At 37.4% G+C, this 14,702-nt stretch overlaps 1 protein-coding gene across 2 annotated transcripts in view; it reads left to right on the top strand.

The window, feature by feature from the left end:
- Positions 1-1,166: 1,166 nt before the first annotated feature.
- The window catches only part of LOC141563972 (tetraspanin-33-like), a 37,741-nt gene continuing 24,205 nt past the window's right edge, over positions 1,167-14,702 (top strand). The window contains exons 1-2 of one of the 2 annotated variants that reach the window (XM_074305824.1): positions 1,167-1,491; positions 5,271-5,328. In XM_074305824.1, the coding sequence (XP_074161925.1) occupies positions 1,435-1,491; positions 5,271-5,328 (115 nt within the window). In that variant the 5' untranslated portion in view covers positions 1,167-1,434. The remainder of the gene's footprint in view (positions 1,492-5,270; positions 5,329-14,702) is intronic. The other variant, XM_074305835.1, reaches the window with a different exon arrangement.

Raw genomic sequence — 14,702 nt, 5'->3', positions numbered from 1 at the left:
ATGTGCCCAGATCTTCTCCATCTTGGACTCTGTCCTTTTATAGTTATGCTAATGGTTTTAGCTTTAATGCTTCTTTAATACTTATTCTGATATACTTCTTTAAGGAAAAACCACTGACTTCTGCTTTCCTTTCCGTCTTTTTTAGATGTAACTCTAAGCAGAAAGAGTTAGAATCAGGGACTTGAATTCAAATGTGTGACATCAGACAAATCAGGTAATCTCCCTGGGCCTTTGTCATTTATAAAATGAGGTCTCTTTCAGTTCTACAACTGTGCTCCTATGTCTCTAGAGGTAATATATGTTTACTTCTAATAGACACTTTAAGAACACTTTTAAATACTGAGATTTCTGTTTCATTCCTATATACCAGATCTTCTTTTCAAAGAGTTATAGAATCCCTGAGCTGGAAGGAATCTCATAAGTCACTTAGTCTTTTTATACTTTACACCATCTACATATTCCTCACCCAAGACCCTCCATCCCTTAGCTTTGAACATTTTCCCACCTATTGTTCTTCAAAGTTCTAGCTCTTCATTTCTGCCTTCTTGATTCCTTGACTTCAAGTTCTAACTAAAACCCTATTTTCTCGATCTTTCTTATCCAAGTGCCTTCTTTCAATTAATTATCTCCTACTTTTCCTGTATATGGTTTGTTTATGCATATTTATTTACTTGTCTTCTTTATTAGATTGGTAAGCTCCCTGAAGTCTTAGTGTTTGGCATGTAATAAGAGTTTAATAAATGTTTATTGATCTAGTTTAACATGTAACTAAAGCCTGGATACCCTCCTATCCTCATCTCCATCCCCTACCACATCCCTGACGAGTTTTGTGTTTGACAGTCTCAAGTGATGGGAAACTCATCACTTAGTGCTTTCCCTCTGAGATTATCTCCCATTTATACTTCATGGATTTTTAATGTATCAATATAGTTGTTTGTATGTTACCTACTCTGTTAGAGTGTGAGATCCATGACAATAGGAACTGTTTTTGTCTTTCTTTGTATCTCCAGAATTTAGCATTGTGCCCGGTACATAGTAGCCACTTAAATCCTTGTTGTTTTCTCTAGGGAAACCCATCTAATTCCTGGATATTTCTGGTTCTTTATGATTGGGTTGAAATTTCCTTCCAAAGTAACAAAAATCTTCTTCCCATCTTCTATTTTTCCTCTTCAGGGTTAATCTGAACAAGTCCAATTACCCGTAGATAGTAGAAATTCTCTTCTAGTCAATATCTCCTTTCAAATGCACATGTTTAAAGTAACGTAGACTGAAGACCAGGGTGGGGCAAGCCTTGAATGCCAGGCCATGAACAAGATGGGACTGTGCATGTTGAAATCTGCTCCTCTGCCTGGAGAGAAGGCGGGCCAGATGTGATCCGGAGAAGATAACCCAGAAGTCCCGGCTTTGGATGTGCGGCCAGCCGTTGCTGGAGCAATGAGAACTAACCAACTCGTGAAATATGTCTTGTTTATTTCTTGTTACCTTTTCTGGGTAAGTGGGGCTTTGGGGTTCAGGGGACTAGACACTTTGGGAAAAGGCTTTTAAGAGAGGATTGGACTATCTGTGAGAAACTGGTGATGTTGGGATAGACTTTCAGTATCTCCGCCCTCCCAGAAGTGTGATATTAAATACAGGAAATCCACACCCCTTCCATTGGTTCAAGTTTTCTCCCTTCTTAAATTACCTTGTATTTACTTACTTGAGTACAAATTGTATCCCCTTGTGAAAAGGTAAATTATTTGAGAGAGAAATGGTTTGTTTTTGTTTCTGTACCAGTACCTGACTGAACTGTAGGAGGTGCTTAATGAATGCTTTTTGGATTGAATTTAATGGGAACTTTCCAACTGGCAAGTCAGTATCACTAGATAGCCCATTTGTGACTAAGACTTATTGCAGCAATTTCTTGGAAAATAAAAGCTAGAAGTAGTAGCTTCAGGTTATAAGACAAAGTTAAAACTGGATGGGACTTTAGAGCAGATAAAGTAAGAACTCAAAGAGATTTTATTCCAGAGAAAGTCAGAGCTGGGAGGATCCTTAGTACATGGAATATCAGAGCACGATGTTTAATTCCTGGGTCTGGTTAATGGCCTGGGAGGGACCCTTAAAAGAAAGGATGCTAGGTCTAATGGAAGGAGTTTTGGAAATTTAATTCATCCATTTCATTTTGTTTTTTCAAAACAATTTCATATTTTAAACTCATTAGGAAACCCACAAAATATGAACAAACAAAATAAGAAATAAAACTCAAAGGCTTAAATTTCCAACTATTTATTTAAATGTCAATAAAATTAAAAAATAATAAAAAAATTTTATTTCCCCTTCTGATTTGTAGCTATTTTTTAAAAAATATGGTTGTAGTCAGTGTAATACTTTCCCCAAGTGGCAGTTTTTTATGCCTTTTTCTTTTTTTTTCGTATGTTTATATTTTTCTAATTTTAGGCTCATACATAATATTCTGTTACATGAACGCAACACAACTTAATCATTCACTAAAAATTGGACATAGAGTGTATTGATAATTTTCACCATTATCCAAATAAGTTATATATTTTTTAAGGAGATAGACTTTTTATTCTTTTTAGTAATATCTTTAGGATATAGTACTAGCAGGGGGAACACTAGGTCAAAGAGTTCATAACTCTTATTTTATATTGCCAAATTACTCTCCAAATTATAAATTACACAAACCCAAAGCTTCACCAGTAGACTTCTTTTTCCACAGCCCTGCCAACAATTAATTTTATCATTTTAAATTATGTTTGCTAATTCAAAGGATAAAAGATTTCAAATCACTTCCACTAATGTCCTTCTCTGATTCCTCTTCATGGCATGAAGTGACCCTGGCTTTCAGAAGATTATTCCAGGGGAATATAAATTCTGTCAGATCTGACATGGAAAAGCTTTTAGGAATTGGTCAAGTTCTATTTGTAAATTAAGAATCAATCTACATAAATTCAGAGAGGACCATTACCAGATTTGGGTGCAGGTGGCAAATTTTTTGGCTACCACTCTTGTTGATGATCCATTGACCTATAGAAAATTGGCATCTGCATTCAGTGTTTCTAGAGAGGGAACAAACATTTATTAAATGCCAACTATATGCTAAGGCACTTTACAAATACTGTCTCATTTGAGACGTACAACTACCTCAGAGAAGTAGGTGCTATTATCACCCCCGTTTTGCAGATGAGAAAATAGGCAGAGAATGATTAAATGACAGGATCATATAGCTAGTAAATTATTGAGGCTCAGGCCTTCCTGACTCCAGACCCAGCATTGTGCCACCTAAGTGGAGAAATGAATGAAGGCATTTTTCCATTTTTTTTCATTGATAGCTGACATTAATATAGCATTTTTAGATGTTGTAAAGGCCAGCTTCTTAAACTGTGGTTTGTGTCCCCATATAAGCTCTCATAATTGAGTGTGAGTGTTATGAAATTTTGATTTATTATTAGTAAACAGATGATTTGTATACCTATTTTATATGCCTATATACCTGGAGTCACATAAAAAATTTTCAGGGGAAAAGGGAAAGAGGTCAAGAATGAAAAATGTTTCTTTCAGTTTCATCATCTGTAAAATGAGCTGGAGAAGGAAGATGCAAACTAATCCAGTATTTTTGCCAAGAAAATCCCAAATAGGGTCAAGAAGAGTTGAACATGATTGAATGATTGAACAACAAAACAAGACAATGAAGATTGTGTAAATTTGAGAAAGGCAACAAATTATTCTGCAAAGGATGTTGATACAGAGATTTCTGGAAATTTTCATTTGAAATTACAGCTGTGGCACATTTTAGTCTTGTGGCTTCAGGGGAATAATTTTCTCTTTCCTTATGTGTAAAATAGGACCAGTAATACTTGCCATATCTGTTATCTCCTGAGATTCGGATGAGGGATGTTCTTTCACCAGGGGAAACTTGTGTAAGGGACCAGGAAGTCCATAAAAAGTGGGGGAAAACTGGGGCTTTGACTCAGTGGGGACTGGCATCTATGAGGGACATACTTCCATTAAAGGTACTTTCCTCACCCTCCTGGATGGCCTAAAGGATACTACACTTGTGCCTTATGATTCTCCACTAGCTCTTCCCCCATGGGGCTTGGAGGGAAGGGGGGTCTTGAGAGGGGAATGAGAATATTGTGGCAGTTCTTGATTAGGAGAAGTCACCCCACACCTTTGCTAGCAATTTTCCTCTGGAATTGGGTTGGGGGTATTGTCAAAGTGTTGGGGTTTAAGGGGAATCCCAAAAATGTTGGGGTTCAGACCACAGTCACGAGGTGTCTCAAAAGAATTTGCAGGCTCAGATTCAAATTTATTATAAATGTAACTCCAATTAAAGCAGTTTAAGTTCAAAAAGAAGTTAGCAAAGAACTAGGAGGAGGGAGGTAAATTTATAGGGAAAAGTTAGAGAAAACAGGTGTTTCATGTCATTGATATGCTAGTTTTATGGCTTAGAGGTGGAGTTGAGGAGTGGTCTAGTTCTGACTTTTTGTGCCGATGCAGTACCCTCAGTTCTTTGGGCAGAATCACTGGAAATCCTTCTGGAGGTGTTTTTAAGTGGTGGGTTCCTACTTTGGGTGTGTTAACTTTAAGCACCTCAATATTGTTGCTCATTAATCTCAGAAAACCTGTTATCACTGACCAACAGGCTGTTATCTGACAGTAAGCAATGTTTGTGCGCTCAGCAACCTGGTCATACAGAACAAACTGGGTCTGGATAACCTAAGGGAAGAAATACATTGTTTCCAGCTACTTCACTCCCAAGCTCAAGTGACCTTGGGGTTATTACTACATACTTCCTGAAGGCTGCTCCACATCAAAAGTGCCTGTTCTCTTCATATAACTCTCCTGATTGGAGAAACAGTTCCCCTTCCTCTGGAGGAGGAGTCTGAACCCCAGATCCAGGGAACAATGTCCCCAGAAATGCACTCTATTCCTGGAGAAGCTCAGTTTGTTACCAGAAGGTCTGAAATGTCTTTTTTTCTGTAGGCAGTCCCTGTTTTTTGTAGGGCCTGCTAGTATGAAGTTCCCCTTCCCCCATTTCCCATTTTTTCTTCACCAGGGATGGGACTCAATGTTTTTTACTTTAAGTGAAAAAATTCCTTCTCAAGCCTTTTAATCTCAAGGTTTATGCTTCCATTGACCTAGCCAAAACTATGCCCATCTGTGTTTATCAATTATATTTGACATGGATTATATCTAGGAATACTTTTATAGGGATTTTTTGTTTAATCAGATGGGACTCCTCCATGCTTGTTTTTTATTACCAGGTGGCCAGTGGTCTAATGATAGCCATGGGTTTGTATGCAAAGCTCTCCAAAGAATCAGGTAAGTGTTTTTGCCTCAGTGGTAGAGCTGCTATGACTTCATTTAGGGAAGTGGGGAGCCCTCCCCCTACTCTCTTCCTGTAAACATAATCAGAAGGGCAGGTGGCTGGAGCCAAGGATTCTGTGAAGCTAAGAGAGAAACAAAGAAACAGATGTATCCTGTAAGGGGAAAAGTTCAGCAACCATCTAAGTCAGGTGCTCTTAATCATGGCAGCTTTTTTTGGGGGAAAATCTATAAATTCCCCCTCAGTATAACATTTTAAATACATAAAATATGTATGATTGCAAAGGAAACTGTTTACTGATTACTGGAAATTGTTAAACTGTCACCAAAATATTTAAGACAATTCTGGACATTTATTTTTAATAAAATTCATTAAAAATTTTAAATTTAAAAATTTCCAAATTTTCTCTTCTCTCTCTCTTGCCCTCTCCCAAAGACAAAATATTTTTCAAAAACAAATTTGTGGACCCTAGATTGAGAAGCCCAGTTCAAGCCATTACCCCACACTGAATGTGGACTACAAGTCTTTTATCACCCTGGTTGACTTCTTCTGGACATACTACCAACAAAGTCTAGAACTGAACACAATATTACAGATAAGTTTTGATGATGGCAGAATACAAGGGACTACCAACTACTTATTCCTTGAAGCTACATCCTCCTTAATTCAGTCCAAGACTGCATTAGACTTTTTGGCTAATACATTGATTCATCTTGATTGATTAATCGATTGAAAATACTGAAACTTTTGAATCTTTTCAAGATGACTTATTTTCTACATTGACTATCTTGTAAGTACAAGATGTGACATGGAGTTTTAAAAAATTTTTATTTTATTTTTTCAGTCAGCAGAAATCTGCCCACTCTCCCTCCTTCACTTATTTATTACAAACATGTAGTCAAACAAAACAAATTTCCTCATTGACCATGTCCAGAAACAATTTATGTTTCTTTGTGAGTGCTGGGTCCCTGTTCTCTCTATCAGCATGTCTTTGTATCCCTACTTAGGGTTAAGTATTTAGCACAGTGATTAGCATACTTTAAGTGCTTAATAAATGTTTGTTGACTAGTAGTATACAATTTATGAAAGAAATTCTGAGAATGAAGAGGGCTTATTTGAGAGGATTATGGGCTTCATGGGAAGAGGTAATATTTGAACTGGATCTTGAAGATTGCACAGAGAATGGAGACAATGGTAAAGGAGAGGGGAAGAAAATATTCTAGACATGGAAAGCAACATGAACAGAGTTGGGAATGATGTCTTCTGGGAATAGCAAGTTTTGTGCCTAAGGTTTAGGAGTAGTAGAAAAGTATCCTGTCTGTTCATAAAGGTTGGTTTGAAAGGCCAGACTGGAACATGGCAATTGGCTAGGAGTCCACTGTAGTCCACTGTAGTGAAGGCCCAGACTTCCTATGGGCAGTTCCAAGTACCATCCTTTTCATCCCTTTTATTTATATTCCTAAGTCAATGCTTCAAACTTTGGACTCTCTTTTCTTTCCATCTATTTTATTGAAATCATCCTATATCCCTTTCCCTGAGGATTTTGCTGTGGGATGTCCAAGGAAATGGATATAGTACAATGTTGGTCAGGCTGATGGTATTTGGCAAGAAGGTCACTAACACTATAACCAAATTCAGTCACTAATATCTGGAAATCTGATATAATGATGTTACAACAAAAACTATTTATAACATTGTTGTCATGGACTCAAGAGCTCTGTGGGATGCTAGAACAGCCCACTCAATTCACACACCTCTTGGATTTTGGTCTCAGTGCTTCAGACAATTCTTTTTTTTTTTTTTCCCAATTATATGTAAAGATAATTTTAGCATTCATTTTTAAAAATTTTGAGTTCCAATTTTTTCTTCCTCCCCTTTTCCTTTCCCTTCTTCCTAAAATGGTAAGCAATTTGAGATAGGTTACATATGTGCAATTATGTAAAACATATTTCCATATTAGTCACAGTTGTGAAAGAAGATATAGACTAAAAGGAAAAAAAAAGACCATGAAAAAATAAAGTGAAATGTTTAACCTATATCAGATTGTTTGCTGTCTTGGGAAAGTGGAGGGAAGAGAGGGGGAAAAAATTGGAACAAAGTTTTATGAAGATAAATGTTGAAAGCTATCTTTGTGTGTATTTAGAAAAAATAAAATACTATTAAAATAATAAAAATGAAATGAAAATAGTATACTTCAGTCTGTATTCAAAGTCCATCAATTTTTTCTCTGAATGTGGATATCATTTTTCATCATGAATCCTTTGGAATTGTCATGGATCATTGTATCGCTAAGAAGAGTTTAGACATTAATAGTTGATCATCACACAATGTTGCTGCCACTGTGTACAATGTTCTCCTGGTTCTGCTCATTTCACTTTGTATTAGTTCATACAAGTCAGACAACTCTTTTAAGAATATAGATAATAGGGGCAGCTAGGTGGCACAGTGGATAGAGCACCAGCCCTGAATTCAGGAGGACCTGAGTTCAAATCTGGTCTCAGATACTTAACATTTCTTAGCTGTGTGACTCTGGGCAAGTCACTTAACCCCAGCCTCAAAAAAAAAAAAAAAAAAAAGAATATAGATGATAGGCAAGTTATTGATTGGCCTCAGAGATGGAGCTTGCACACTGGGAGATCTCTATGCTTATAAAATTACAAGTCTGAACCAAACACATTCAATTTGCTCTATCTACTGACATGGAGGAAAATTGTTATCTGCCAATTCAGATCTGTTCCTGGTCTGAAGCTTAAAGTTTTAGAGAATTGCTTGGAGAGATGGGAATTAAATAACCAGTTCTGGGTCAGGAGCGCAAGTTTCTCTGATTCCAAATCTGCTCGTGTTTTTCCTCCCCTCTGCACACACACCTATGTATATATATGTAACTTTAAAGTTTTCCAAGCTCTACATATAATCATATCACTTGAAGCTATTGTGAGAAAACTACAGAACCATTCTATAGCTTCTGGGACAATCATACTTTGATTTATTATTAATAAAGTTCAGACTTCTTAGCCTGGCATTTGAGATCCTCCTTGACCTCTTTTGGGTTAATCTCTGTGCTCTCACATGAAAATTCTATTTTTCTAGGATTATGCATCATCACAATCATGTTGAGAGACTACTATCATTCTTGTATATGCCTTTTTGATCCAATGCTCCAAATACTTGAAGAGTATAAAAATTGTGAAGGTCCAGGCTAACTCCTCTGAAGGGCTCAGAATCAGTCCTTGTCAGGATAAGCAAAAGTCCTTGCCCCACGTTGTGGGCGCCAAATTGCAAAGGTCCTGTCTTCTCTAGATTATCCTTCTAGTCTGCCGTCTCAACTCACTCCCAGACTAGACTCACTCCAGGCTTAATGTTGCCTCTTTTATCCTCACAGAGAATGGGCTAGTGAGAACTCGACGGGGCTTGTGTGAAATACTTCAACCAATGAACTTGCTCCTCTTAAAATTCTTTTAAACATGTAAACTCTCCACCAGAAGTCCAAATGTGCAAACTCCTTTCAAAGGCCTAAACCAAAGGTGTAAATTCTGAGCTAGAGAATTGTTTAGACAACCTGTGTTCTCACCTTGTAATTCTAACATCTCCCCCTTTCTTTTGATTTAGAACATAGGGTTGTCATGACCTTGAAACATAAATCCATCAATATGGGAGGTATTACACACAATTACATAAACACATAGTAACATAGTAACATAACACATGCTAGAAGTTTATAACAAATAACATGATCAAATAATCATAAATTGAGAATTTATAAATGTCCATAAGTCCATTGTCCATTAGTCTCATCTTGTGTTAGGAAATCCAATGATTCCTGCTGGTTTTAAAGTTCTTTAATAGTCTTCTTATTAGCATGCTCTTTCCGTATCAGATGTTTCTTAGATTTTCTCTGTTTTGAGGTCTTTCTCTTTTTCTGTCTCTCTCTGATAGACAAGGCAAATACGATTCATTGGCACCCATCTGATTCCTTTTCCATCTGAAGAAATACAAGCAAAACCTCTCCCCCAAGCAGTTAACCTATTGGGTCCCTTTCATTCACCACTTTCTGGGTCTCTCCACATCACCTGGCGATTATCTAAGGATAGTTGAGCTGCTCGCACTGGACACTGCCCTTCTGGTGGGTTATGAAACCTGTCTGCCGGAGCCAAAGCATCTTTGCCAAAAATTAGAAAATTAATGGTATAGAGAACTAAATTTAGAAGTTCTCTAGGGTTACCTGTGGCTCCCCCTTTCTCTTGTTTTTGGAGGAGTGTCTTAATGTCTCTGTTTCTTCTCTCTACTATTGCCTGACCTTGTGGATTAAAAGGTATGCCAGTGGGTGTGTAAAATCTTGTACTGTGCACAAAAGTGTGCAAAATGTTTAGAAGTATATGCAGGTCCATTATCTGTTTTTATTTCTTGTGGCACACTCATAATTGCAAATGCTTGGATAAGGAATTCAGTGGCCACTCAAGCTGTCTCTTTTGCTGTTGGTATTGCAAAAGTGAATCCTGAAAAGGTATCTACTACCACATGGATAAAAAACGACCAAAAGATTTATAATGGGTCACATCCATTTGCCAGATTTCATTGGGTCTCAAACCACGAGGATTCTTCCCTGGAGGGAGTGTAGGAGCGTGGAAAGGAAGGCAAGCTGTACAGCTTTTTACTATACTCCTAGCTTACTCTCTTGTTATTCCAAATTGTAAAGCTCAAGCAGCCTGATGATATTTAGAATGAGATACTTGTGCTTCCTGAAATAAAGGAGTACTGGCTAACATAGTTAAAAGGCTATATGCCTTTGAATTTCCATCAAAAATAGGACCTGGAAGTCCACTATGAGAGTGGATATGCAAGATATAAATCTTACCTGGATACTTTCTCACTTGCTCTTGAAGTTCCTTAAAGAGCTGATAAATATTAGAGGCTGCAAATTTTATTTGGGCTGTGGCAATTCTTTGTACTACACCTACTGAAAAGGCTGAATCAGTAATTATATTTACGTCTCCTAGGTAATAAGTGAGAGCTAGCATGATAGCAAATAATTCATTCTGCTGAGTGGACTGAAAAGGAGTTCTGACTACTCTCTTTATGGTTAAATCATGAGAGTATACAGCACAAATGTTTTCTTAGGAGGCGTCTGTAAAGATTGTTGGTCCTTTAAGAGGAACCTTAGAAACTTTTTCTTCAAAAAATCATCGCAATTATGTAGTTGCTGGGTTATCTTTAATGGAGACCCATGTGCAAAATTTGGAGCTGTGGCCAATAAAATTTGCCATTCTTGGATGGTCTCACAGGATACATTAATTTGTGCTTTAGTATAGAATATGTATATTTTTTCAGGACTTTTCCAGATAATTGTACTACTCTCTTAATAGCCTGTAATAAAATTCTAGCCATAAGCACTGGGTAAGGAGTAAGGCTTTGTTCTGGTTGTGCTGGGAGGTATACCCACTCAATCACACTGTCTCTTTGATGAAGGATTGCTGTGGGTGCCTCTTTTGTAGCAAAAACTGATATTTCCAAGGGTTTTTGAGTAACTCTTTCAGCCACATTGGATAAAGCCAGTTCAACTTCTCTCAAAGCCTCTTGTGCTTTTTTTGTAAGCTGGCATGGTGAATTTAAAGTACTGTCTCCCATTAAAATGTCACATAGAGGTTGCAGTTGATTGGTAGTTAAGCCTAACACTGGACGCATCCATTGGATATCTCCTATTAATTTTTGGAAATCATTTAAGGTGTCCAACTTCTCTGTTCTTAAAGAAAGCTTTTGTACTGTGAGTGTCTTAGGACATACTTCATATCCTAAATATTGAAAAGGAGCATGTCTTTGAATTTTTTCTGTAGCTATATGCAGTTTGTAGTACTTTAGTGTTTCCATGGTCTTTTGTAGACATGCTTATAACATTTGTTCCTCAGGTGCACATCCCAAAATATCATCCATATAATGTAACAATATTACTTTTGGAAATGCTTTTCTTAACTGGAGCAAGAGCAGCAGCCACATACATTTGGCACATAGTAGGACTGTTTTTCATTCCCTATGGCAAAACTGTCCATTCATATCTTTTATAAGGTTCAGCCAAATTAACATTAGGCACTGAAAAAGCAAATCTTTTCATATCCTCATTATCTAGAGGGATAGAATAGAAACAATCCTTAATGTCTATAACCCAAAGAGGCCATTCTCTTGGCAACTGAGTAGGAGATGGAAGTCCAGGCTGAAGAGTTCCCATAGTTTCCATCTGTTCATTTACTCTTCTTAGATCAGTTAACATCCTCCATTTTCCAGATTTCTTTTTCACCACAAATACTGGGGAATTCCAAGGACTTAGAGAAGGCCACAAGTGTCCTTGGTCAAGTTGTTTTTGCACTATGTCTAATAAGGCCTGAATTTTATCACTTCTTAAGGGCCATTGTTCTATCCACACTGGTGAATCAGTCTTCCACTGAATAAGAACTGGTGAAAGTGCAGGTAGGCCTTCAACAGCAGCCCTGCCTAAAAAGTCCCTGTTCGATCCCCGTTCGGGCACCAAAATGTGAAGGTCCGGGCTAGCTCCTCTGAAGGGCTCAGAATCAGTCCTTGTCAGGATAAGCAAAAGTTGTGGGCACCAAATTGTAAAGGTTCTGTCTTCTCTAGGTTATCTTTCCAGTCTGCCGTCTCAACTCACTCCCAGACTAGACTCATGCCAGGCTCAATGTAGCCTCTTTTATCCTCGCAGAGAATGGGCTAGTGAGAACTCAACAAGGCTTGTGAGAAATACTTCAACCAATGAACTTGCTCCTCTTAAAGGTGCAAATTCTTTTAAACATGTAAACTCTCCCCCAGAAGTCCAAAGGTGCAAACTCCTTTCAAAGGCCTGAACCAAAGGTGTGAATTCTGAGCTAGAGAATTGTTTTTTTAATTTAATTTAATTTTTTAAATTTTATTTATAAGTTTAACACTATATATGCATGAGTATTTATTTTTCTTATAACATTATCCCTTGTATTCATTTTTCCAAATTATCCCTCCCTCCCTCTACTCCCTCCCCTAGATGACAGGCAATCCCATATATTTTATATGTGTTACAATATAACCTAGATACAATATATGTGTGTAAATCCAATTTTCTTGTTGAACGTTAAGTATTAGATTCCGAAGGTGTAAGAAACCTGGGTAGATAGATAGTAGTGCTAACAATTTACATTCACTTCCCAGGGTTCCTTCTCTGGGTGTAGTTGTTTCTGTCCATCATTGATCAACTGGAAGTGAGTTGGATCTTCTTTATGTTGAAGATTTCCACTTCCATCAGAATACATCTTCATATAACATTGAAGTGTACAGCGATCTTCTGGTTCTATTCACTTAGCATCAGTTGAGGTAAGTTAGAGAATTGTTAGAGTTCTCACCTTGTAATCCTAACAAAAAATGAATGAATGGATGGATGAAAGAAAAAAATTATGAAATGCTAAGATGTGCAAAGCACAATCCATATTTGGGAATGTTAGTCTAGAAAGGAGGTGGGTGGGGAATCACAGGGAAGGTGAGTTTATGTATAGGACATCAACTGACAAACTTTTTCCAAGAACAAATTAGTATTGATTTGATTTCTGAATCCAGAAGCTTAGATTTCTGGGGTGATGTGGGGAATAGAGAAAAATGATACTGGTGATATATGCTCACCATTGATAGGACTGGCAAGATGAGAGGCTGGATGGAGTGTCGAACCTGGTTTGTTTTGATGTGAATCATAGTAGACCATTTGGGTGTAAGTCTAGAGATGAAGATGACTGAATATAGAATATCAGTTCCAAAACTGATCCAGGCCTTAGAAAAGTTTTGTTTTTGCTTTTTAGTTCTTTTGTAGTCATTTTGCCATTGCTGCCCTCTTCTGGGTTTGTGTTCTGATCTTTCCTGTCATCATTGTAGCTAGGAGCAGGACTCTTTTTGATTATTTTTAAAAGTTGAGCTCAGCTCCTAGGGCACAGGGGAGACTATTCCAAGTTTCTTTTTCAGGGGAAGAGGGGCTTTCCATACTAGGTGCTGCCAGCTTTCCCACTGCACTGGGTTGGTCTGATGCATTCCCACTAAGGATCATTTTTTTCACTGATGCTTATATGCCCTCAGAAGCAAAAAGATCCAAGGGATTTTCCCCTTATAGCATCTCTCCCACTGGATGCTGTCAGTGAAGGACTTCAACTACAAGCAGTTAAAGAAGAGGTGGTAGAAAAGAGTGGGTGAAACTGACTCAGACCTTTTTAAATGCTTCTGCAGCTTTTCATGGAGCCTCCCATTCTCCACATGTTTAGCTCCAAAGAGCCAGTTAACAGAATGTCTGTACATATTCAATAATCTCTCCAAGACACTTCCATTGGATGTCATCAGGATTCTGCTTGGAAGAAAGCTTCCTAACTTTTCCACTTGGGAAAATGCCATCCAAGGTGCTAGTAGGTATTTCAGACCCCATTGCACATCCAAAGACTTAATCTCTGATGGCATTAATTCAGGACTGGTGAGATAATTTGTGGGGAACCCACAACTCAGAACCCCTCACTTCACATTAACTGAGTAGCCTTCTACTCTGTGTATGAGACAGTTCCTAATGATAGGAATGTAGAAATTATCAACATTGTATCTGTCCCTCCTTTCCTCTCACTTCACTGTGCTTCCTCTAAACCTAATCATTTTTTTTTCTTCTAGATTAATGTAACACTCTCTCTTTTTTTCTTTTTGTCAAAAGGAAGGTTTATTTAGAACAAGAGTTTACAGACAAAGTAAGAGATAAAATAGGCACCAGGAGTGGCAAATATGAAATTAAGTTGGGAGGACATATAGTTAGGAAAAGACTTTGGAAGAATCCATTAAAAGAATAATCTATGAGGCTTAAGCATGCCCTTGGCTGACTGGCAAATTAGATCCATAGAGATGTTTAGTAGACTAATCGGAGCTAGCTAGAGTAAAGAGAAAAATGTCATTAGAGGAAGGCGATGAGATAACATAACAAAATTCATGGGATGTAGCCAAAGCAGTTCTTAGGGGAAGTTCTTTAGATGCTTACTTGCATAAAATAGAGGAAGAGAAGATCAATGAATTGGGCATGCAACTAAAAAATCTAGAAAAAGAACAAATTAAAAAACCTCCAATTAAGTTCCAAATTTGAAATTCTGAAAATAAAAGGAGAGATTAATAAAATTGAAAGTAAGAAAACTATTGCACTAATAAAATTGAGTTGGTTTTATGAAAAAAAAAACACACAACAAAACAGATAAACCTTTAGTTAATTTGATTAGAAAAAGGTAAGAAAATCAATTTGTTAGTATCAAAAATGAAAAGGGTGAACTTTCCATCAATGAGGAGGAAATTGGAGCAATAATTAGGAGTTATTTTGCCTGACTGTATGCCA

This window comes from Sminthopsis crassicaudata, chromosome 1, assembly GCF_048593235.1.
Source record: "Sminthopsis crassicaudata isolate SCR6 chromosome 1, ASM4859323v1, whole genome shotgun sequence".
Taxonomy (NCBI): domain Eukaryota; kingdom Metazoa; phylum Chordata; class Mammalia; order Dasyuromorphia; family Dasyuridae; genus Sminthopsis; species Sminthopsis crassicaudata.
Note: the sequence above shows the minus strand (reverse complement) of the source record. Positions and strands in the feature narration are given on the sequence as shown.